The 26515-nt window shown below is 37.8% G+C and overlaps 1 protein-coding gene across 1 annotated transcript in view; it reads left to right on the top strand.

Annotated features, from left to right (window-relative positions):
* The first annotated feature begins 2710 nt into the window (after positions 1-2710).
* rev3l (REV3 like, DNA directed polymerase zeta catalytic subunit) overlaps positions 2711-26515 on the top strand; it is a 99964-nt gene continuing 76159 nt past the window's right edge. Inside the window, exon 1 of the mRNA XM_039667119.2 lies at positions 2711-3255. Coding sequence (XP_039523053.2) covers positions 3117-3255 — 139 coding nt within the window. The 5' untranslated portion in view covers positions 2711-3116. The remainder of the gene's footprint in view (positions 3256-26515) is intronic.

Here is a 26515-nt window from a genome sequence, read left to right as displayed (position 1 = left end):
ATTTCAAAAAAGTTCTCAGAGTTCCCCTTGGATAATACAGATGTATTAGATATCGGGTGGCAGTTGACAAGTCTCCATCAAAGTCTATCAACCAGTCCTCTGTTTCGGTTCCCTCAGCTCACACCCCTGGTCAGATCCACACTGGAGCACTTCTTCCGGGGCGATGGCAAGCTCTGAGCGTTGGTCTGCAGGGGGCTCATGTGACTTCTCTGTGTCGATGGTGGTGGCTGTGCTCTGAATCGGGGTGCGATGCTCTCCAGACACCTTACGACGGCTACCCTCCAACTCAGACCGGCTGTGTTTAGAAGGTCGAAGGTGTTGTGGAAGTTTGCTCTGATCCAGAAAAGGTTATTTAGGGTCTTGTCATCCAGGGAGCTGGTGACGGCCAGACAAAAAAGAAAAAAAAAAAGAAATTAGAAAATGATAAATCCAGGATGATAAACTTTGCCCGTTCATACATACTGGCCGGTCCAATCATCCTTCACACTCGTGTTCAGGTAGGAAGACGAAGACAGATGGATCAAGATAAAGATAGATCAAGATTCAAAGTTTATTAATTCCTTAAGCAGGCAGACAGGTGATTAAAAAAAAAACACAACTGTGATCAGACAAAGAATGAATGTGAGGGACCAACTTAAAGCAAACACAAATGAGGATGATAAATAGAACAGTGCTGAACCAAATTAACTTATAATGACGGTGACCACCATGGTAACAAAGGAGTGGTGGGAAAACTGAACAAAGGGAAACAAACTGTAATAGTGACAGATACAGCATACTGTCAAAATGTGTTCATAAAAGTTTAGGAGTAATAGCCCCATCCTGTGCAATACCATTAAATGTCACCCAGATTTTCTCCCTTCTATATCGGACAGCGTCTTTGGTAGATGGGAAGAGAATGGTTTAAGATAGTTTATCAGATTTTTGATGGGAGACCAGATCTTTTTCTCAATTATGTGATAGATTTATATTGAGATCTAATGATTTCTTTAGATATTTATTAATTATGACTTTATATTATACATTATAAATGTTGGTACATAATTAAAATAACTCCAACAATTGTTAAAAAATATTTTATTAATATTATTGAACATGGTCTACAGTTAAATATTGAAATAGATGTGGATTAATATATGTATGCGGGTTGACATAAGATTATTATCAGATTATAAAATTTGTAGATTATAAGATTATTATTTTTAACTTTAGCTGGACAACAACTTTACAATAACAATATGTTACTTTAATTTCCTGTTATCACTGTACAGCTGCTTTGAAACAGTCCAAATGTTAAAAGCGCTATATAAATGAAGGTGACTTGACATTAGCAGTCAAATGTGAAAGGAATTTGATTGGAATTTGAAAATGAGATTCCTCAGAGTTCCATTGGTGGTTGCCAAATTTGATTCTTCACCATTGTCACAATGCTGGAGGGATTGTGGGCTGGTGGGGGACTACGTGCAATTATTCTGGGAATGTCCCAAAGTACAAGTGTATTGGGGGTTAAAAGAGAAATTAGTAAAGTTTTAGGAAGAGATATATCAATGCTATATCAATGCTATATATATATATATATATATATATATATATATATATATCATTATATATATATAATGTAATATAATATATATATATATATATATATATATATATATATATAATCGCAACTCGTTTATATTAATTTTATTATTTATATTAATTAATTTATTTTAATGTTTGAACCATGTAGATATTGTACTGTTATGTGGTGTATATACTAAAGTGCTGTCAGGGATTTTTTTGTAGTTATTTGAACTTTGTACATATATTTTTTTTCTTTGTTGTTTTTGATTTACTTTTCATTAACATTGAATGTAAATGTTATGTAGCAGTGTTTTTTTTTGTTTTTTTTTTAAAGTTCAATAATTACAGTTATATATAGACATATATTGAAACAATAGGCTATTTTCATTTTGGGGTGAACTAACTCATTTATCGTCTGTTTTTACCATGCTTTTCATAAACAAAACAAGCCATACATTTTAATAAAATAACATATATTATAAAGCCACTTTAATGGCATTAGATTTTTTATTTGTTATTTACATTTGATAGACCACACTTTCAACAAAACATTGGCAGTTCTGTAAATGGTGTTTTTATGCGTGTTTTGCTGTGGTTTCGGATGAGTTTGTGCGGCACTTACAAAGGCCTGACCAGCAGGCGTCAGCAGCGAATCATTTCGAAAAGCTTTTTTCTCTCATTACCACTGTAACTATTACTGAATCCTTCTTTAAACTTTCGCCTCCGTCCGCTGACTGCAGCCGACAACCCTACGCTTTATTTTCGACGCACTCGCCATTTTACTGTTTTCCGTACAGTAAACAAGGGACAGATTAGAGAAAAGAATCACCTAACGTTACACCAAACGTAGTAGTATGCTTCTCAAATCGCATCAAAATAACGTTAATTTATGTAATTAAATTAAATCTGTTGTGATCAGTCGTTTATTTTATAGCTCTTGTGGTCAGTGTCTGTTCGACTATTTTACGAATACATTTATATTTATATTTTATCTGAGGCTTTTAACAAATTATAACATCTCTGTTACTTCCGCTTAACAGGAGCCAATCAGCGCACTTATCGTCTTGGTAAGCCAATCAGAAGGCGCTTTGTCTTTGGTTCTGACCAATTAGGGCAGAGCCAGCGTGGAGCTTCCTTCCTCAGCAGCAGCAGCAGAAGTGAAGTGAGCTGAACTGGCTGACCCAGCTGCTGGCTGCAAGGAATGCTGCAGTGCACTATATGTGGATATGGGCTGGATGGGAATGATTAGGGTTGCCCAACAGTGTCGTGATCGTATTACAGAGGAGGGGGAGTGAACATTAGGTTTTCTTTTCAATCGGTATACGTTGTATTTGATGAGTTTGGGTAACGTTAGGAATTGAAGCTGTGATCTTTGGGAATAATTTGCATCATATGATATGATGACCGAATGTTTGAGCTCCACATTTCTGCAATTCACGCTCTGTTCAAAGCCGCCTGCTTCACGCAGCTGGAACAACTAAGATCGGCTGCTGCCTTTATCTTTATATGTCAATAGCACCTCATGTTCGGGTCGGTTCTGCAGGGCAACCATGTTTTCATTGAGGATCGTCACGGCGGATTATTACATGAGCAGCCCGATCCGAGAGCTGGACGCCTGTTACTCCGAGTTCAGAGAGAGCGATGTCAAGAAAGTGCCCGTGGTGCGGATCTTTGGGGCAACACCAGCAGGTATGCATGCATATGTGTGTGATCATGTTGCGTGAAAACACCTCATAACTTTTGCAAACGTTATCGCACGAGTTTATGCAGCTTCTTTGCCTGTGGTATTTGTGCATTAAATAAGTGGGGAAGGAACATGTTTCTTGGTGTTCTGGAGGTTTTGCGCCATGTTGTCAACATGGTCTGACCGCCGCCATGTGGACGTGTTTACTCCGACCGTAATGTTAATCTTAAACCTAAACGCTATCTGTTGACTGTTGTCTATACCTATGTTATATTTGCTTACAAATCCTATCCAAAGATAGCAACACATCTGTGATGTCTGATTTCATAATCACGTGAGACTGTCTTCGCTGTGATTTAAAGGTTGCAGGGAGAAAGACGGGGTCATTGTTCTGGGGTGGTGGTGATATTAGTGTTTCTGCAAAATGCTTGCACATTTCTGTTCTCAATACCGAGATTTATTAATTGAAATGCTGTATTTCATATAGTCACCTTAAATCTAAATGTTAAATTCTTATTTTTTAAGGAATTATGCAGTGTTTATTTATAAGTGAGTATCATCAATACATTATGCGCCGACATCTTTTTTTTTTAAAGATTTATTTTAAATTAATGTGTCCTCGTATTCTTGATTTAAAGTACTTTCTCTTACAACGACTTTTCCGATTTTGTGTTCATGATGTGAGGGCGGGTCAACCTGTCACTCACATGAGATGTAAGACCCAATCCCCTCCCAACATTTCTTTTTCTTTCTCAAGAAGCCCCTTAAACTCATTATTTTCCCGTGACGTCACACCAGCATAACAGGTTTGTGTTAAAGGGTTAGTTCACCCAAAAATGAAAATTAAGTCATTAATTACTCACCCCCATGCTGTACCAACCCCGTAAGACCTTCGTTCGTCTTCGGAGCACAAATAAAGATATTTTTGATTAAATTTGAGAGCTGTATCACTACCACATAGGCTGCCTAAGGCAATGACACTTGACGGCCCAGAAAGTCAATGAAGAAAATGTTTAAACATTCCATAATTAATTTCCACAGAATTGTGATTATTTAGATGTTTAGTAGTTAAATAAAGGTAGTATAGTAGATGTTATATTTCATGGAGTTTCATATCGAGATTACTGAATTGTGAGAAGTTTTTGAAGTATTTAGATTCTCTTCACATAAAATATTGCTGTGATGAACATTGAGCAGCATGACAGTCTGTCGATCGCGAGAATGAAGATCTTATTGTATAACGCAGTTTCTGCACTATCTGCTTTCACCAATGCAGACACAATGATGTTCATACAGTAAGAGCTTCGTTGTGCAGTGTAACGCAGTTTCTGTTCTCTCTAAAGGCCGGAACTCGTCCACTCTCTTCGAGGTAAAAAGCTGCACTTGAACTCACCAAGAGAAAGCAGCCGACTGACAGCTATAATGTGCGTTCTGCGCCTGTGTTTAATAAGCCAACTGTCTATTTCTGCAGATATGTTAGTCTATATTCGTCATAAAGTAAACAAAGCAGCGCGTGCTAACTGTCAGCTATAATGTGCGTTCTGCACCTGCGTTTAATGAGCCAACTGTCTATTTCTGCAGCTATATTAGTCTATTGAGAATGAGGAGTTGACGTCATTTTACAGTGCCCCTCCCCTTTCCGCCATGTTGGTAGGATTCCCACGACAAAACAGTATTGATTACGTGTGTTTTTAGCTTGGTAGTAGAGGAGTTTCTCTCAATACCGCACTGTTTTACCATGCCTGGAAGTAACTGCTGCGTTAAAAACCGATAAAAACCCTGGTAACCGATAGCGTCACCTACCATCATGGCCGAATGGCTCAGACCCCGCCCAAATAGGCACGTGACTCCTCATTCTCAATATTCGTCATTCAAAAAGGAAAACCGATGCTGCCGGCTGCAGATACACAAACAAATAAACAAAGCAGCGTGTGCTTACTAAACACTTTCTTTAAATAAGATTATTTTCATCCTACTTAAAGAAACGATGTGAAGTTGATATTTTAGTCCAGACTGCGACCAAATAGTCGCATTTTGCGACCAAAATTTTAGAGTGTGCGACTGAATTTTACATCCAGTCACACATGTGCGGCCGGTAAATTTGCCACGTTAAACGCATGGTAAGCGTGGAAGGGACGCCTCAATGAATCCGTGACAAGAATAGCGCGATTAAACGTCTGTGAGAAAGGAGACGGAGACAAATATCACAACCTGCAATAAGCGATCTATCGACACGTTAGCAGCGAATAGAAACAAAATGAAAGTGGAACTAAAATACGCAACTCATATAGGCTATGCTTCACAGACCGTTGGCATTTTTATTAGGTTGGACTAATAATAGACAGAGCAGCGCATAGTGGAGCCCCCCGAACCACCGACAGTAATAAAGCCCCGAACTTGCCAGTCGCTGGCCGATCTCGATCACGCGACACTGTTACTAGCAGATCTAATCCATTGAATTCGCCTCAGAATTAAAAACATCATCGCTACGAGATCCAGTGAGAAACATTCCGATTCGGCACAGAGTTCTGTTATAAACCATATCAGATCAAACAGCGCTGACGTGGAAACCAGGAGAAACACTTACAGAAGGCTTTCAGTCCATAAATCAGCAACATTCACCATGGATTTAGGCTAATGTAGTAAGTTAACTCTAACCATAAATATGATGTGACAGAAATACGGTAGTCAAACGCTTACAACACATCTTTGTCCTGCTCTTCAAAACTATAATATCATATAAATGTTTTATTTTTTGTATTTTTTTTGTGATGATCAACACATTTTTTGTTCATCGTTTGTTCAAAATTTTAAGATGTTGGAAATAGGCATGTGCCGGTATCAAATTTTCATGCTGCGGTTAATTGATTGAGCTTTTATCACGGTATACGGTATTATCACGATATTTTAATGAAATTATATTTTAATGCTCAAGAAAAACAGATTCATTGTGGGTCTCTAAAAAAAACCTCAACTAGTATCACAATGTATAATTGTGATTTTCAAAACATATGGTAACTAAACCAAATTGTTTAAAGTTTAGTGACAACATGTTACAATGTTTACATGGTACAATGACTGGTAGGTTACGGTTTGTATTATTCAATTAAATTCTTGGATTTGATTTAAGTCTTAATTCAATATTGACTCATTTGGATAAATATTAGGTAGGCCCCAGTCTGTTAATGTTTCTCAAGAAAAAAAATCTCTCACATACTGCTGTAAACCCAGACAGCAAACTGACATTGAATCAACGTGGAAACGACGTCTCTCATGACATTGAAACAACGTTGATTTGCTCATCGAATTAACGTTGAACCAACGTCAGACGCGGCATTCTTCAAAGCTAAATGAAATCGAAAATTGGTTTGCTTTCATAACGTTGAAACAACGCGTTGATTTCAAGTTGATTTTCCGTTAGTTTTGAAAGAATGACGCATCTGACGTTGGTTCAACGTTAATTCGATGAGCAAAACAATGTCAGATCAACGTTGTTTCGATGTCATATTTCCACGTTGATTCAATGTCAGTTTGCTATCTGGGAACATACAGAGAGAAATTAAATATAATATTTAGCAAAATACTCCTTGCTATTTTTTCCTAGTCAACTAATGTGCTGGTCATTAAATGGCTTTCCTGAGGTAAATGTAACGTTTTGTGACAACAGTTCTCCTGCAGTGTTACTGACCTCTTTCCGTGTTTGAAAACGCTGATTGATCGTTATTATGTACAAGTAAATATACCTTTCGGTAAGTTGTACTGTATCTTTAAATAAAAACGAAAGTGACATGATCGGTTTACTTGAACTGAGGAGCAACGATCTGTGATCAGAAGAGCTGATTTATCAACTTCAATTTATCAATAACAACTTTCATATCAAAAGTAACCTGCTCTGTCTAGTCTGTCGGTGTCAGTGTCCTCTTTGCTCTGTGATTTTTCTCTGTGGGAGAGCGTGTGAAAAGTGTCAAATGCGTTAATCGTCTTTCAGACAGGACGCGGAATGCACGACGCTGCCCGCTTGGTTCAACGTTGCCCTTCAGATACAACGCGATTTGCCATTTTAAAATAAGAAGTTTAACTATTTTGAACTTTAACCCCGGCGTGGTCGAGGTCGGCGGAGCAACAAAACATTCCTGCGTGTCGTGAGCGTATTCCGCGTCCTGTCTGAAAGTCTCAAGCTTGAGTCTCAAGCTGAATGCGTGAGAGTTGGCAGCCCTGTGGGGATAAATCGTCGGGAGCGTTCCGCCATGCTTCTACATCATGTGAGGATTGTTTACATTAGACTAGTGCGCACTACCCCATGCACACAGTGCAATACATGTGGGGATTGTTTACATCAGAGTGCGTGCGTGTTTTGCGCAGCACGCAGTGTTTGAGCGGTTGATGGAAAATAAGCTAATGCGCGCTCTAAAAGTCTAAATTCAAATCTATTATTTTTCACGGTATTTTGAAGAGCCCTCGATAACAATATCGTGCATATTCATTACCGCGATTTATCGCATTACCGAATACCGGCACATGTCTAGTTGGAAAACTCTTATTTAAACATTAAATTTTTTTTTTTTTTAAAAAACAAAAAACATTGTAAACAGTAGGATGTTTATTGGCTATTTCCACTCCAAGTCCTTATACATACATGTTTTCTCTCCTTTTGTTTTTAATTAATATTAAGACATTATAAGTGATAATAACTAAAGTTAACTTCATCTACACCCTAAATTAATCTAAGTGATTTATTGTCAGCCCCAGTGCTACCAGTTTTTTTTTTCTTTTGTTTTTTGTATAACTCGGTGTGAGTTCTAATTTGAGGTGGTGCTGCCCTCAAATTTGAGTCTGGAGCCCTGTGAACTTAAAATAAAACAGCATATCATAATGTTAAGTCTATTTATTATTAAAGAATTTGTCAGTATTACAGTTATTTTGGGGGAAATTTGAATAATTGCATTGCGAGCTGATTTAAAGGACAACTCCGGCGCAAAATGAACCTTTAGTCTAATTACACATTGTTACCAAGTCAACCGTTATCTGAGATTTATTTTCATGATTGCCGATTGTAAATAGTTTTATCTCTAAAAACAGTTTAGCCTATAACGCTAGTATAATGCTAGTATATGGGGCATAGACTAATGACAAATAAAAATCGCTTGCTATTACCAGCTATTGCTATTGTTATTAAAAAGGCTCAAAATAGCCCCACACTAACACGACAGCATAACAAGGGTCCCTACATTCAAACCGAAGCATTGAGAACTTTGTCAGTGTCCATACAGTTTAATAAGCAGATATTTTATACACACAGTAAACTTCGCGAATACAGGAAGAAGCCATCTTGGAAAAATAGTCTCTACCAGTCAATCTACGAACGCCGATCCAAGTGCGCTGGTGAGATGTGAATAAGGTGATAAGGTGAGCACGAACAGTAGGCTACGTGTACATATTGAAGAGAAGTAAACGGTTCGTGTTTGTGTTTCTTCTGGAAACAACGGACCATATGAGATTCTGCACAGTTCAGCGCACTTGGATCGGCGCTCGTAGATCGACTGATAGAGACTATTTTTCAAAGATGGCCTCTGCCTGTATTCGTGAAGTTGATGTGTATAAAATATCTTCTTATTAAACTGTATGGACACTGACAAAGTATGGAATGCCAAAGCTGACTAAATTAAAAATAAATAAATACATAAATAAATATACGAAGAAATGTAGAAAAGCAAAAATACATAAATAAATTCATAAATAAATATACAAAGAAATGTAAAAAAGTGCATATAAATGAGTATTTATACTTTTATTAACATATTTATGTATAATTGTATTTTTACACACATTTATTAATTTATTTATACATTTATTCATTTATTTATTTCAACTTTTATTTATTTCCACATTTATTTCAGTATTTATGTTTTTATGTCTACATTTCTTTATTTTCACATTTATTTATTTCTATATTTATTTATTTCCACATTTCATCATTTCCACATTTATTTATTCCAACATTTCTTTCTCCGTATGTTAATGAGGGGGGGCGTGTTTAACTCAGACATGAGCAATCGATCTCAGAGTGGCAGTGCTGAAGCTTTGAGGCCACAGTGACACCTTGTGGAATGTGACCAAACGAAACGCAAGAGCTGTGTGGGCAATATCACATTTTAAGTTGTGTATATCACCCTAACTGTATGTAGAGTAGGCTATATAGGGTTAACACATGAATATGATAGCTGACAGCTTGCTTTTGGCTTGTGATTATTGACGATGAGACTCGCACCCCAGCGCAGAACACGGAGAGAAATCAGTGCACATTTCACTGACTCCCACGCTGCGCAAGCATATTGATCAATGAGTTTGAAACGTCCGCGGTTACATTCGCGTTTCCTAACTTCGTATGCATAACAGGTGACAATTCAAATGCTTAAAACGCAACCCATATTTAGATGCTGCTCTTAGATAGATATTGATTAATCACAAGTTATCAATTTTGAATTATTCTTAAATCAAACAAAAGTGGCTCACTTTAACGCAGTGAGCCACGCATCTCACGCCATGCATTGGAGCACAGAAGCATCCTGCTCATTCAAACAGCACCGGTCATGCCCGTGGTCGTGGTGATATTTCCTCCTGTAAATTGATTTTATATCAACCCAAACCTTATTAATAGGTAGGCTAGGCTGTACATCATCATGTCAAGTTCTTAATATTAATTGATAAACTACTCAGTTATAATAATAATAAGGCACTATGGCTGTTATCAGTAAAATCAAATTAACAAAAGTCATTAAAAGTGAGAAGCGGCTGGCTGCGTTTGATTTTAGAATAATTCAAAATGTAGGCTATGTCTTGCCTTGTGATTAATCAGTATCTGAGCAGCATCGATGGGTTTTGTTTTAAACATTTGAATTGTCATCTGTTATGCATACGAAATTAGGAAACGCGGATGGAAACAGCGTATTGAGTCGTGTTTCAAACTCATTGATCAATATGCTTGCGTGGGAGTCAGTGAACTGTGCGCTGGTGTGCGAGTCTCATCGACAATAAACGCAAGCTATCAGCCCTATCCACCACGTTTAGGCCTACATTGTTATTAATAGTGGATACTTTCATGAGCTTTCATGTCCAAGTATCTGTTAACCCTATATAGCCTTCCCTACATACAGTTAGGGTGAAATACATGACTTAAAATTTGATATTGCCTGCACAGCTCTTGCGGTTCGTTTGGTCACACACCACAAGGTGTCACTGTGGCCTCAAAGCTTCAGAACTGCCACTCTGAGCTCGATTGCTAAAGTCTGAGTTAAAACACGCCCCCTCATTAACATACGGAGAAAGAAATGTTGGAATAAATAAATGTGGAAATGATGAAATGTGGAAATAAATAAATATAGAAATAAATAAATGTGAAAATAAAGAACTGTAGACATAAAAACATAAATACTGAAATAAATGTGGAAATAAATAAAAGTTGAAATAAATAAATGAATAAATGTATAAATAAATAAATAAATAAATGTGTGTAAAAATACAATTATACATAAATATGTTAATAAAAGTATAAATACTCATTTATAAGCACTTTTTTACATTTCTTTGTATATTTATTTATGTATTTATTTATGTATTTTTGCTTTTTTACATTTCTTCGTATATTTATTTATGTATTTATTTATTTTTTAATTTAGTCAGCTTTGGCATTCCATAACAAAGTTCTCAATGCTTCGGTTTGAATTTCGGGACCCTTGTTATGCTGTCGTGTTGGTGTGGGGCTATTTTGAGCCTTGTTAGTGGTAATAACAAGCGATTTTTATTTGTCATTACTCTATGCCCCATATACTAGCATTATACTAGCGTTATAGGCTAAACTGTTTTTAGAGATAAAACTATTTACATTCGGCAATCATGAAAACAAATCTCAGATAACAGTTGACTAGGTAGCAATGTGTAATTAGACCAAAGGTTCATTTTGCGCCGGAGTTGTCCTTTAAGGTGTTCCCCTAAATTTTCTGCTTGCGCTCCTAAAATTTTCATTTAGGGGCAACAGCGCTCCTAGTAAAAAAAGTTAGTCTGGAGCCCTGTAACGTTTTATGAATTTTGTTGATGCATGGTTATGAGAATTGATATGGCATCGAATCGCTGTTGTAATTAATAAATAGTCTATTTTCAGACGCTCTGCACATTTCAGGAGCTTTTATTCAGTGGAGCATTCTTTCATTTTCAGTTTCAGTACATTTTAGGGCTGGGTATCGATACAGAATGTCGATTTTTAAATGTAATGAATTCAATTATTACATTTTCACTAGCCTCACCACAAAAAGAAATACAAGGTTATTCTTTTTGACCCATGTATCCTTGTATTTGAATTAATAAAGTTGGCACAATTGTCAGATACCAGTGAAATTTAACAATTCTCGAATGCAATTACGATACCACAGCTAAAACTACTAGCTAACTAATTTAAATTTCAATGATTATTGAAGACGAGTAAATGGTCATTAAAGGGTCAAAGGAAACCCCAAACCAAATTTTCTGAGATTTTAATAGAGGTATGTGTGTTGAACACCATTAAAGACAGTGTTAGCATCTGTTAGATTTAATAGTAGGGTTAAAATGCTAATAATTTTCAAATCCATTTTTAATGTCTAAATAAACCATTATACATTTTATAATGACTTTATAATTATACATGTAGCCTACATTAATATGTTTTAAATAGAATTACGATTACTGTAGGCTAATAATAACATCCTGGCCAAATTTGCCCAGTGGCCTCTGTCCATCATGGCCTCCTAATCATCCCCATATACACCAATTGGCTTCATCACTGTCTCCTCTCCACCAGAAAGCTGGTGTGTGGTGAGTGTTCTGGCGCAATATGGCTGCCGTCGCATCATCCAGGTGGATGCTGCACATTGGTGGTGGTTGAGGAGATCCCCCCCCCTCTATGTGAAGCGCTTTGAGTGTCGCTATATAAATGTAACGAATTATTATTATTTAATATATATGTAGCAGGGCATTCAGTTACTTTTGAAAGAACAATAATAAAGTGTCAGTGTATTTCATAAGACTTTAACTTTGCCAGCTATATAAAAAAAATCGAATTCATGACCCTTTAATAAAACAAATATGAAAATTAAAGACAATAGCACAAATAAATAAATACAATAGAACAGATACAAAGATACAAATTAAATAATTTGAGATTGTCCTTTTTTCCTTAATTGTGACGTGTATCTGAGTGAAACGGCTTCTGAAATTAGAAAAAAATGTAGGGCGGGGCTTGATTTCGTCCTTCGGGAATTGATTGGATCGTTAGAGGTTGAGCGTTGCTAACAAAATGGTGGCAGATTTGAATGCCAGTTTACAGTCAGTCACTCACCACCATTGGTGTCCCATGAAGAATTTTTAATTGAGGAACCTGGCGAGCAAGGACGGGCAGCCAAATTTCCAGAAGGAATCATCCCGTATTTATATGAGCCTCCCGTGAACCAAGATGAGGTGGCTGATAGTCAAGTTCACCCTTACACACAAACTTGCCGTTATAGACCCTTTTTACAGCCCAAGTGATCAAATGGTTGCGTGCGCATTTTGCTCGCGTCTACGTTCACAGTGCTTTTCAACTTCATTAATTGTTAGTAGTTTAATTGCAATGTATGCAAGTAACATAGTTACTGATAAAGTACTATAGCATTACAAAATAAAACTTTAAACAAAAATGCGTCAACACAGCAATCAATAACAACATAAAATGTAAGGACAAGGATAAATGTAGGTCTGGGTGAAGAATAAGAATAAATGTAGGAAAGAATAATGGGAAAAGAATGAATGTAGGGAAAAATGAAGGAAAACAAATGTAGGTCTGGGTTATATGGTTGATTTTAAGCCTCATACATTGTTGTCTTGTGTCCTTGTATTTGACCAGGAAGAATTTCTGATTTCAACACACAAAAGTCGAGTATGTCATGGTATTTGGCGTTCTGTACGTGACCACAGACAACGTATTCATAAGCATCCAGTGATGGATATGCTCGTAATTTCTCTTGGGTGTATACACGCTCGGTTTCTCAACTAAATACGCATATATCTCGCCACTGTATATTTGGGCATCTGCTAACGTCTTCTATCCACTCCACTATAGTACACGGATCTGGATCTGGTACACTGGTAGCTGGATAACATTTGATAAAGTTAACTTTTTGAAATAACTTTCTCTGTCTGTGTTGCTTAATTCGTTCGCGTAGCTTGACGCACTTTGATTCTCGCCGTACTTCCGTTGCCAATATGCACATGCATATGTAGCCACGTCATCATTGTGTACAAACAATAAAAGGGTCTATTCTCCTTCCAGACTGATCTCATGAAGTAGCGTGTGTATGCCACGCCAATTCGTATTTCCATTTTTGGCGTGCTATCAAGACCCATAATCGCCTTTCAGCGTGTTTATGAACGCCGTTGACTTAACGTTATATAAATATATGACTTACCTAACCCCGTCCCTAAACCGAACCGTCACTGGGGTTAATGGCATTTATGACTGTTCCCTTACCATCCTAGGTAAAAAAAAAAGATATGACTTACCTCAACCCCATCTCTAAACTTAACCGTCACTGGGGTTAATGCCATTTATGACTGGAGATTTGACTGCGTGTACAGACACGCGGAATGACGCGGACGTTAATGGTGTAGACATATACGCATACACGCGGATACACGCGGAAAGCTCAAAATGCGTATAGAGATGACACGCCACCTGACTCGAAAGTTGCGTATACGTTTACGCAAAAGTCATGACTCATGATGTCATGTTGCTCCTTCTTCAAAATGCAGGAATTTGAGCCAGCGGGGCACGCAGATGAGGTTGTTTAGGGATAGGAAAGAGGAGGAGTGTAACCAAAAATGAAACACCATATTTGCTGGCTGACAGTGACACTGACAGGTTTCTGAGAGGCGGGCCAGACATGAGGCAGACCCCAATAGCCACACCCTCTAGTAATAGTTTTTGACTAGAAGAGAAGTCGTTTCAAGGGGGGAGGGAAGGGGAATTAAAAAAAACTAATGAAGTGCACGGATAAATCATTTATAATAAACATTACAATATTACATATAAAAATACGAATGGTAAAATTTGTAACAGACAGCAGAATTAATAATATATATATTGTATTATTTTATAATGTATGGATATAATATGGTACATTGTCTTTCTCTGCTGTTTACCTTCACTTAAGCCATAACGGGCTGTGTTTACCAGGTTACTTGCCAAGACAGACAATTTGAGTTAAATCTCATGAGTGAATTTGCACAAGGAGAATGTGGAAGATCATTTATTTTATGATTTGCGTGCGCAAACAAAACTTCTCACACAATGTGCCCGAGTTCTCTTCTTGTGCATGAATGCTTAAATCGGCAAGGTTCAAAATGTGTGCAAGTGCTGAATTTTCGTGACCATGCAGGACTGGTCCGATCGGGACAGTGACTGTTTCTTCAACTATAACTTTTAAGGTGCTCCTGCATTCGCCATGTTAAGCACTGAATGAGTGACCATGGCTGCATCCGAAATCACATACTTCTCTACTATATAGGCCTAGTAGGTGAAAAACAGTATGTGGCAAAAGAAGTCAGAATTCACAAAAGAGAAGGCAAAAATTACCCGGATGACCTATTTCCGGCAAGATTCTCAAGTGTGTCCCAACTCACCATTGTTTGGCTGAGAGAGCGTTCGCTTTCTCCCTCTTTGCATGTGTGAGAGAAAAAGAGGGAAAAAGCGGCTCTTGCGTACTATGATATGCCATATGTAAACTATATTATTTCTTGTATTTTTGAGTTTGTTTGGAACTGTTCTGCCTTAAAGTCTAAGCTGAAACTGAGAGAGCCACTGCTCGAGAGGACAGAGCTTTAGGTGAGAGACTGCTTCACTGAGCCACACACACACACGTAGCACATGCTCACTCGGATGCATCCCAGCAATGTGTGAACAACTGTAGTTGCTAGGCAACCAGCCCGGTCATAGCACTGTTCTAACATAATGTAAGCAAGTGATTCTTCCATCCCTTGGTGTGACTGCAGTGAAAAATGGAGGAAGACAGAGGCATGTTAATATAGCGAAAGAGATTAAGAAAAAGCTTAGGAAAACATGATTTATACAATCAATGGAGAACTTCCCCGTGTGTGAATCAGCTCTAATGTTGAGTCTTGAATGCCTCTGTTTCCAACCACTAGAATGTGGAATTAACTATTACCTTCTGATCAGACCCATTGTAGACCCATTGTATATCCTTTGATGCTGCAGTCTCTCCTGAATAGTGTTTAAACAACACCCGAGAACTTATGTCCAAATTCTTGAATGGAATACAAGCGATCTCCATCAAACATGGAAAAACTAAAATGTGTTGAAATACAATTTGGGCATTAAAACTTCAGATCAACAAAAGGACCACACATTCTCTTTTCTTGTGAAAACCTCCCTCTAATTCTTCAATTCAAATATCTTGTCCTAGAAGTGGGCACAAACTAGGAACAATGAATCAACCATTTGTTTGATTTTGAAGACAAAAGATTCCCCAAATTCATCAGAATTGTAAATATTTTGAAGAACCAAGAACCAGTTTTTGTGTCCACGTTGAACAACTTTCTTCGCAATTTCTGCTTCCAAATCCTTCCTTTTCTTCTGCTCATCTTTCAACCAGACGGTTGATTTCAACAAACAGTCCATTTGGTTTGCTAATGAGCTGTGCCATTTGACTTCCGGACCCTTTTCCAGAGATGCACAAACATAGCCTATATGTTTTTCATTTGCTGAATGTCTTCATCTGCTGCCTTCCTCTTTTGATTGCAGTTCATTGGCTTTTCTCTTGCTCTCCTCATCCAGGTGGAGTCTGTATCTTTATCTTGCTGATTTAGCTGCATTCAGTAACTTTTTTGATTTAAAGGCACATAATTCAGGTACCCTGAAGAAGGCTGTTTGTGCCACTACGTGTGGATTGTATTTTCCCCCATGTTTTAACTATCTTTTCTATCATGATACAGCCAGTCTAATAAAGGCTTTTTAATTTTCTAAAGAAGAGTGCCTTGGATTTCCTTTTCTACATCACAAATAGTTAAATTGGATCACCCTGAGTGATCAATGAATAAAATAAAAATAAAGAAATTATTAAAATAACGAAAGTATGGCCAGGATTGTCAGCTTTTTAACTGCAGAAACAATAAACACTAAACTAAAGTTGCAGCATCCAAAATTCAAATTAGAATCGCCTGAAATGTTTTGAAATCACTTGTACCCATACCTGATTGAGAAAAAATTGTCCAACATTGTCCTAAGACTGTTATGTTAAAATATCAAATTCTGTACACACCTTATTAATAAAGCATATAGCCAAAAGCAGATGAACCCAGAATATGAACGCTATGCGTTTTATTATAAGTTGAGCATTTTCCTCCCATAGAAAACTTGCGTTCATATTCTGGGTTCATCTGCTTATCTGCACATAGTATGGTTTCTTAAGGTGTGTACTGTAGCCTACTCTGTACTTACAGTAAGCACGTAAAAGTGCCCTTTAAGCGTTTTAAAAGCTTTTTTCACGTTAAGCATTTTAGAATGTCCAAGGAAAACAAACTTGTTAACGCTGGCCGGCAAAAGTGCTATCATGGTTTTCCTGATGCTAAATCCAGCCTTGGAGAATATCCTCTCTGATAGTGTGCATCTTTAGGTTTTCTTATCCCAGACATTTTTAAAGATTTAAATCCCTGCCTCCAAGACACTCTTCTGTCGGTCATGGATCTAAAGTGAAACTTAAAGGGGTCATAAACTGGCATTTTATTATATTGTTGTCTGAGGTCAACTTATTACTTTCGCTTGGTTTTTGCATTCAAAAACATCAAAATGAATAAGTAATAGACTATTTTGTACCCTTGTTTTGAGCCTAGCTGAAAAACGCTCGGTTTTTATGGGCGTCTCACACTGAAGACTTGGAAGTAAACACCCACTGCTGTGAGTGGATAACAGTTTTGCATATTATAATGAGTTGGGGGAAATTGTTTTGAAAACGTCCAATGTTGTAAAATGGCAACCGGAATGATTCGCCCATACACGTTCAACCCAGAGTCCGTGTGTTGCACCATTCTTGTCAGATCCAATATAGACGGCACAGCACCGTTCTTTACTCTTAATCGGTCTGCAAATCCAGTTTTGTTTACAAAACGATCCTAAGTGAAATGAAGCGAACAGACGGACAATGTTTTACTTCAACAGCTGGAACGTCATTAAAAATAAAGTTTATCCTTGCAGTCTCATTGAAATCTAGAGGAAGCATATGCAGCGACTGTCTTCTTCCACAACCAGGCACTGCAAAATATTTTGTATTGCTCGGTAGCTCGATCCGGTTTGTCATAACGAGGTAGGCCGATGTTTAGCTATGCGTATAATGCGCGAATCGGTGGGCTGGGCTTAACCGGCCCTGTTGAAGTAGGCGTTGATCTTCTTCTGCGGGGGTGCTGTTTCATCCTTTTTGACGTCATAGTTCCCCACTTTAAAAAAGGAGTCGTTTGCTGAGGCTGGTGTCAATAAAAGCTTTTATTGGACTAACAAGGACGTTTTCAGTTCTAAAAACTTACAGGATATTCTTATAATATGATGAACTGAGAAATAAAATTTTCCTTGAGCTTTTGACATCTAAGCAGTCATCACCCCTTTAAATCTGTCACAGGTAGGGTTGCAACGGTATGAGATTTTCACGGTATGATAATCGTCTCAGAAAATATCACGGTTTCACGGTTTCACGGTATACGATATTAAAACTATCATTATTATAATCAGCATCAGCTACAATGGCCCTTAAATGAATAAAAACAGATATTGTTTTTGGTTGAACATGGTTTATTGTAACAAAGGTTTTTTCAATAGAGTCTTTATGAAATGTATATTTATTTCCTCAGAAATTCTGGGTTGTCTGAAATAACTGATCTGGATTCTGTGATTGAATACAAAATGTATTTTTGAGAATGCAATCAGATAAAATGTAACAACTTTAGTTTGTCTACACAAGAGACGTTTAATAAATTAAAACATGGACAAAAAAACTATACACAATAGTAATATATTTTAATCATAGGCTAAACCAAACTTTTTTTTTCCAGGTTGTAGGGGAGAGCGGGGCACAACCTAACGCTTTTTGCTTTTGGCTCAATTAATTAAAAAATAATTAGGTTAGATTAATACTTTTTTTTACACAAGCAACATGCACATCTCTGCTACAAATGAACACTTAAAGTTTTTTTCTAGGACCTACCATTTTCGTACAGTTGGACTGAAAGTGACAGAAGTGCAAATGTTACAACTTACCCCATATGCGGGGTTAATTGTAACAGAGAGAGGGGTTAGTTGTAACACTTGTGTGTAACACACATAATTCAGTACAATTTTATTTGTATAGTTTGATATTGTTTGTGCATCTGTATAGACAGATATCCATACATATCCCTCATCCAATCATCCTTATGGATCAATATCATGGATAGAGACATAGAAAAGGGCTGCATAGTTTTGCAATAAATAATAATAAATAAAATGATAAATATTGTAATTGCAATTAAATTAGATTTGTGTGTGGCAGCTGCATGATGTACAATTATTATTATTATTAATAATAACAGTAATGATAATACAAATTATCTTAAAATAAAAATTTAAAGGGTTTATTGCATTAATAACAGGCCATATTTTTAATAAATAAACAAGTTATCATTCATAGAACACTAAATTTTAAACATTTTAAATCCCAACATTGTTTGTGAACGTCTAACAAAGTTAAATGTATACTCAAACCTGAAAGGTTGTGTGGCTCCGTTTTCATTTGATTATCATTGTACACTTGAAGGCTTAGTTGTACCACTCTGTTAGAATTAACCCCGCTGTGTATTACATATTTTAAACCTAGCTAACAGTCGCTAGGAATTGCTGACATGTTTCAAAACGGTGCTATGTTTGAGCCAACAAGACGGTGATTAAGGCAATATAAAGTTAGATTTGGAAACGTATACACCCAACTCAGAAACCGAAAAAAACCTATGATGAAAAAAATTACTTTCATGGTGTCAAAACACTCTTTGTCCAGTATCTTCACGAAATATAATCAAAACTTTCCGCAAATTCGCGGGAGACCGTCTTCTGGCAGCAAGAGAAAAATAGCGGAAAGACAGCCTGCTTGATCCTGACGAACTGTGTAAACGGTCCGTGTTACATTTAACCCCGCGTTAACACCTACTGAACACCTATGAGTTTCAGTCAGTGTATTTGATGATTATTCTTTAAAAAAATAATTATAAAGTGCACATTAAGTGTTCTCTGTCTAGATATGTTCATGTGTTCACGTCTTCGTAGTGGCTGAGACAGCTTTAAAAACCATGAGCGTCATGCGTACTTGAGTGTGTACTAGATCTACTAGACGAAACGGCGCTGCTCATTCAGAGACACGTTCTCATTTTTGCACACCAGTCTTTTTGCGTTGTATATTCACAGACACGCACATCGCGATTTGATTTAGGCTACTGCATAGCTATATTTTGCTTTATTTATCCATCTATCTTTTTAAATCGCACATTTTACGTGGCATCTGTTTTGTAACGCAAAAAGACGCATGTGTGCGTCTTTTTGACAGACCGGGATTCCCTCAGCATGACAGAAATAATATGGCCTTAAGTTATAAAAGTTATGAATAACCTTTATCTTCACGGAGGGATGGTGTTCCTACAGTAAATATGGGAGAACATGTTCGACGTGTTTACTCCTTTTGCAGCCACTCTTCGTCCACATATCTTGCAAACTGGATATCCATCTTCAAGGACAACATCACGATTGTTTTTCGGATATAAGTTACAAAATATTCCCATACTGCAGATTTTATTTATTTTTTTTGGCGGAAGATAGAGATTCGCAGCCTCTGTCTCGGACATTTTCAGCGCTGTACGGATATGGAGTAAGCAGTCAAGCTGAAAGAAGTTGCATGCGGCAGTGCAGGTGAATTCTGTTTTTTTTTTTTTACCGCGGATAAGCAAATGTGCACGATATGATAATCGTACATTTCAATATCGCGATAAACCGTCATACCGGTATACCGTTACAACCCTAGTCACAGGGTTTTTGGATTAATTCACACTGCATGCACTTTAAAAATATTTATTAAAAGCTGCTTTCTTTGCTCATTTTTATTGACCGTATTATCATAATAGGCTGTATATTACGGTATTGACAGAAAACCGGTAGTTCTATGCGAAATCAGACATTGAGCAGTGAGCCTTGTTTAATAACATCTCTGCGAAGATTCGACCATGAGATCAGTAGTCGAATTAGGCTCTTCTTGTCAAAGCATCGAATCTTTGACTATTCGAGGTGGGTCACCCCTAGCGATTAGTCGACTAATCGCTCGTTTATATGCAGGGCTCCAGACTGTGACCAAATGGTTTCATTTTGTGAAAATTTTTCCTGCCGATGCGACCAAATTTTGATCTAGGCCTGGCCAGCACTGAATTGCAAAAGAAATGAAAGCGGAAAGAAACTGCGCTATTCATTTGTGCTTCACAGGCCGTTTATTAGTTCGGACCAATGATAGACAGCGCAGCACCGCAAGCTACTTGCCACGCCAGTTGCGGGCTGATCTCGATCACACAACACTGTTACTAAACAGCACTGGGAGATCCAGTGAAGAAATCCTTTGAATTTGCCACGGATTAATAACATCTCTGTGAGATCCATTGAGAAACATTCAGATTCTGAGTTCTCTGTTATGAACCGTAAATATCAGATCAAATCGACGTGAAAACCAGGAGAAACAATAGCCTTGTTTCCACTGTCGGGCCAAAAGCAAGCGTGCTAGTGTGTGCCAGGGCCAGTCGTGTTTCCACTGTCACTTCCGGGCTTGATCAGGCCTCGTTGGGACTTCCTCGGCCCGGGCCAACTTGCCAGGGTTTATTGGTCCGCCGAATACCTTGGTCCAAAGCGGGCAAACTCAGGCTTGAGGAGTGGTTTACGAACAGGGGCAGAGTTGTTCTTTCTTTCTTTCTTTCTTTTATTTATTTATATAGCACTATTAATACACAACCCAAGTTGAACCAAAGTGCTTTACAAACAAATTCCCATGAAGGATAAAAATAAAAACATACTTCAACCAGTTAAAATATCACATATAAAATATCACATCTACTCATTGTAGGCTAAGGACATTAGATATGATTTACACAGATGCTTAAAAATCGGCAGCGATTTTGCAGATCTAATAGGCAACGGTAACTCATTCCAATGTTTCGGCCCTATTACCGCAAATGCCCGGTCACCCTTATGAAGGCGCTTTGTTCTCGGTACTATCAGTAGTTCCTGATTCTCTGAGCGTAGTTTTCTGGAGGGGGTATACAAAGTTATGAGATTCGCCAGATATGGTGGGGCCTGATTATTTAGCGACTTATACACAAACATTAGAATCTTGTACCTTATTCTGTATTGCACTGGAAGCCAATTTAAAGACTTTAGTGCAGGTGTGATCGACTCATGTTTCTTTATTTTCAGCAAAAGCCTCCCCGCCGCATTTTGTACCGATTGCAGTCGGGACAAAGATGCGGCGGTGATGCCACTATATAGCGAATTACAAAAGTCGAGCCTTGAAAAAATAAAAGTGTGAATGACTCTTTCAAAGTCTTTATTTGATAGGAATGGTTTAATTTTAGCGAGTAGACGTAGATTATAAAAACAAGCACGGACTACAGAATTTATTTGCTTGTCCATTTTTAGGTTGTTGTCGATTAAAAATCCTAAATCTCTGACTGTCGATTTTGTGTAAGGTGTTAAAGGGCTTGAATCTAATGTAGTGTCTGTGGGTTTATTTTGATGGCCAAATACAATAACCTCTGTTTTGTCTTCATTTAACATTAAAAAGTTTTTAGCCATCCAGGTTTTAACGTCTTTTAGACACTCTAAGAGCAACTCGAATGAACTGGTCGAGCTGAGTGGCAGGTACATTTGCGTGTCGTCAGCGTAAAAATGAAATGACACTCCATACTTTCTAAAAATGCTTCCCAGAGGAAGCAAGTATAGTGAGAACAGTATGGGAGATTGAGAGTATGGGAAGATTTTTTTTTCCGGAGGTCATTTCGTTATAGTTAACTGAAAAACATCTACCACTCAAGTAAGACTGAAACCATTTCAAAACTGTGTCTTTCAAGCCTACTGAGTGTTCCAGGCGAGAAATGAGGATGTCATGGTCAATCATATCAAAAGCTGCGCTTAGATCAAGCAGCACTAAAACAACATCATCTCCTTTGTCTAAAGCTAAAAAGATGTCATTTAGCACTTTGTTCTGAGTCTGGAGATTGCAGCTCTGGATGACCTCATATACCAGCTAATATCAGCTAACATTAAATACATTTAAATTCATTTTAGCTCAAAGTCATGATGTGATGGGGGGGGGGGGGGGGTACTGCTTTTTTTCTTTGCATGTTTGTGTTTATGGGGTACAATATAACATGTATTCGTGGCTTTTCTTTTAAAAAAAAACCTTATTTTTCATAAACTTCACCTTTATTGTAAGCCGTGCTCTCCTCTGTCCTCGAACGACTGTTGACTTCCTGATTCTATGAAACCACTCCCTCAGGAACAGGCAGTGGGCTCAGATTGGTTAGTTTGAGCCGGTGTGTTGTGATTGGCTAAACTGTTGCTCACGTAGTCCGGAAGGTTAACGACCATTACCTTTACGGGCGAAACGTGCATGGGCTGCAGTATCATTTTAGTTCATTCAGCACATCTAGTGGATGCATAATGCAAACCCAGTCAAACGTTTGACTGCAGTATCTTTTTGCACAAGAATCTCTCAAAAGTGGATGAGTAAATAACATTGCACTTTGTATCCTGAATGCAGTATTTTTTTTATTATATTATTTTGCTCTGCTCTTTTTATTCAAACCACAAGCTAATTTATGTTTGTTAAAGGTAAAAGTGCACTTTTTCTTTCACATTGATCACTTCATATACCAGTTATCAAGGTTTGGAATTGGGATCCACTTGAATAGTCTAAAGTGTGTTTGTTTACATTTTGTATTTCATAAGTGGTAGTTGAAGAGGTTGTATTACTTAATGTTGTTCAGTACAGACTAGAGTCTTAATTTATTCCATACATTGATGTTCTTCCTACTCTGACATTCTGTTTATGCTCATAAGAAAAATAAAACATATTTTTGGGATGAAATAGCAGTCTCTTTCTGTACAAAACATGTACCGAAACCGAACCGAGACCGTGGCCCAAAAACCGAGGTACGGACCGTACCGTGGGCTATCTGTACCGTTGCACCCCTAATAGTCCACAAATCACTAACATTCACCATGGATTTAATGTAGCAACACTAACCGTAGCTATGGTATTGTGACAAAAAGAGCCAAACACTAACAAGTAAGCTGCTACACATCTTTTTCCGACAATTTAAAACTATAATATCATATTTAATTGTTTTAAATGTGATGACCAAAACTATTTTTGTTCATTCTTCAAAGATTGTCCCCATTTATAAAACTAAGTTTTCAAGATGTTGGAAAACTCACACTTATAAAAAAATAAACAGTAGCTAGCTGCAGACACTTATTGGATATTTTCACTACCTAAAATAAAATTTTTCCCCTTGTTTTGCTTTTGAATTAATATTAAGACATTATGAATGATGATAAAGTTAATTTTATCTAGACCTCAAATTAAACTCTGTGCTTTGTCAGTCCCTTAGTGCTACCACTAGGGGTGGGAATCTCTAGGCACCTCATGATTCTATTCAATTACGGTTCAGACGGCTGCGATGCTCATATGATTATCGATGCATCTTTTTTGTGTGGAAGCACTTACAAAGCGAAGTATTTATAATGACCCAAAAATAATTTACTTCCAATATCTTTTGTTAATAAAACAAATGGAATTGATTTGGCAAGTCAACTGTAAGGTTACATTTGCCAGCATTTGTCCCAACATTGCAAAGAACCAACAGGGAAAGAAATGTGTGCCCGTACTAGCAGCATACTTGTAGTAAATGAATACAAACTTCCGCATATTTTCTATCTCTAACATAAAATAATGGATTTCAAACTAACACCCTCATGTTATGTGCAATGAGCAATATAATCTTTCAGACAAAAAATAAATAAACATTTTGCTGGAGCAAAATCACAAACAGCTCTATTTTAATGATCTGAAACGCAAGTGTCAAGCACAAAGCGCAAGTAAATTTGTGGGCGTGTCTTGGGCGCTGTTGCTATTTTACCGGTGGGATAAATGAGACTAGCGCCCAACGCAAGTTTAAAAGGGATTGGTCTTAAATGTGTTGATGAGTGAATCAAAGTGCATTGTGCACCCACTACATTATGGTCAAGCATACGCTTTTAAAATAGCATTATGAACAATGCGCAACACTCCACTGACTTTAGACTAGGTTTTTTCGGGTCATTGGCAGAATTGTTTTCTGCAACTGCAAAATAGCACTTGGGATTGTTTGCGCCAAAACACACCTTCTTTTTGTGCCGACCTGCCTAGGGAGCGCAAGTTCATATGCTAGTTTACCGAGTGCGTCTGTGGAGGGAAAAAAAAGCCCACTTTGCGCGGGTGCAAAATAGGAATGAGTCATGCGTCAATGTATGAAGACATTTGCGCCGGGTGCAAGATAGGGCCCCATGACTTATGACTTGAAATTATTGCTTTATATTACTACAATCATCAATCTCAGAAATGCTTTGAACAACTCAGTCAGAACATCAGGGGAGACAGGCCTATAGTTCATCATAACATTGTAATATACATCATACACCTGCTATATTCCTTTTCATATCAACAAAAAAGTCCTTTATTTATATAGGGCTTTTTACAATACAGATTGTATCAAAGCAGCTTCACTGTGATAACATGAACGTAATACAACAAAGTTTGTTTCTAGAACAAAATTGTGTCAACGTCCACCATAAGTAAGGCAGATCAATAATATTGTTGAATATCAAATGTCTCCAACTAAGCAAGTCAAAAGCCAAGGCAACAGTGGCAAGAACCAAAACTTCCATCAGTGACGGAATGGAAAAAACCTTGGGAGAAACCAGACTCAGTCGGGGGCCAGTTCTCCTCTGGCCATTGAAGGAACAGTAGCTATATTATTCAGGCAGCATTACAAGTCAGATTGGATCGGAGCATTTAGAGTATTTGTCCATTTCCATCTGTTTGGAAGTCGAAGTAATCAGGCCGGTATGGAGACGAGTTGTTGAGGATCAGTGCCGATGGTTGTCGTGTCGATTAGGCCTTCACAAGGCTGATGAGGCTGGCATTTCAAATGCACTGGGAACCTTGCATATCTTGAGACTTCCCTGCTAGTTCGCTTTTAACGATTGGCTAAGGCCTGCTGGCATGTTGACGTGATTGGTTACAAGGTAGTTTGTGACGTCAGAGGCCCCGTCCACACTACTGCGTTTTCGTTTAAAAACGGAGAACTTTTGCTACGTTTGCACCTCCCGTCCACACTAAAACGGGAAAAACGAAGACCTAAAACGGAGAAGTTTATAAACGCTGCAGCTCCGTTTTGCGTTTTGAATCTCCGGAGGGTGTTTTAGTGTGGACGGGACGAAACGGAGGAGTTTAGAAACGATGACGCAGAGGCTCCTGCTCAGCTCTATGATTGGGTGTCATCACTCATGACGTGTCCTTCCCTGATTCGTCTGTCACCCATCACGTGTCCCGTCCCCGGAAGGAAACAAACAAAAACATCCTGGACTACGTAGCTAATGTTAGTGACTGCAACATGGATAACGAATTACAAGCGTTACTGACTTTAATGTCTTTGTTAGCAGCTGTTGTGCAAGCAAATTCTGCATTTTACAATGCTATAACTGCCTACATGCGCCGGAGGCAAACTATTAGACTATTAAACTCCCAGTCTGTGTTTTCTGCCGCCATGGCTGTTTTATATTCCATTGTAACTTTAAGTAAAAGTCGTCGGTCCATGACAAGAAATCTCTAGTCTTCATCGACATTTTCTAATCTTTGAAGAGGTAGCTAACGTTACTTGCTGCTTCTTCAATCTGAGGAATTAGTCCATCCGTTTCCTGTTTACACCGGCACGCGCATGCCCAGTGTTGGTGAATGGTCACGTGATCCGCATTTTGACCCCATTTACACCTGGTATTAAAATGCGATCTGTATCCAGATAAGTTATCCGGATAATAAAAAACGCATGTTAATGCAAGGTGTAAATAAGTTGTGATCGGATCGCGATCGGATC

Source organism: Pimephales promelas, chromosome 13, assembly GCF_988280905.1.
Source record: "Pimephales promelas chromosome 13, fPimPro1.hap1.1, whole genome shotgun sequence".
Taxonomy (NCBI): Eukaryota; Metazoa; Chordata; class Actinopteri; order Cypriniformes; family Leuciscidae; genus Pimephales; species Pimephales promelas.
The sequence above is the reverse complement of the archived record's forward strand: the minus strand, read 5'-3'. Positions and strand labels throughout refer to the sequence as shown.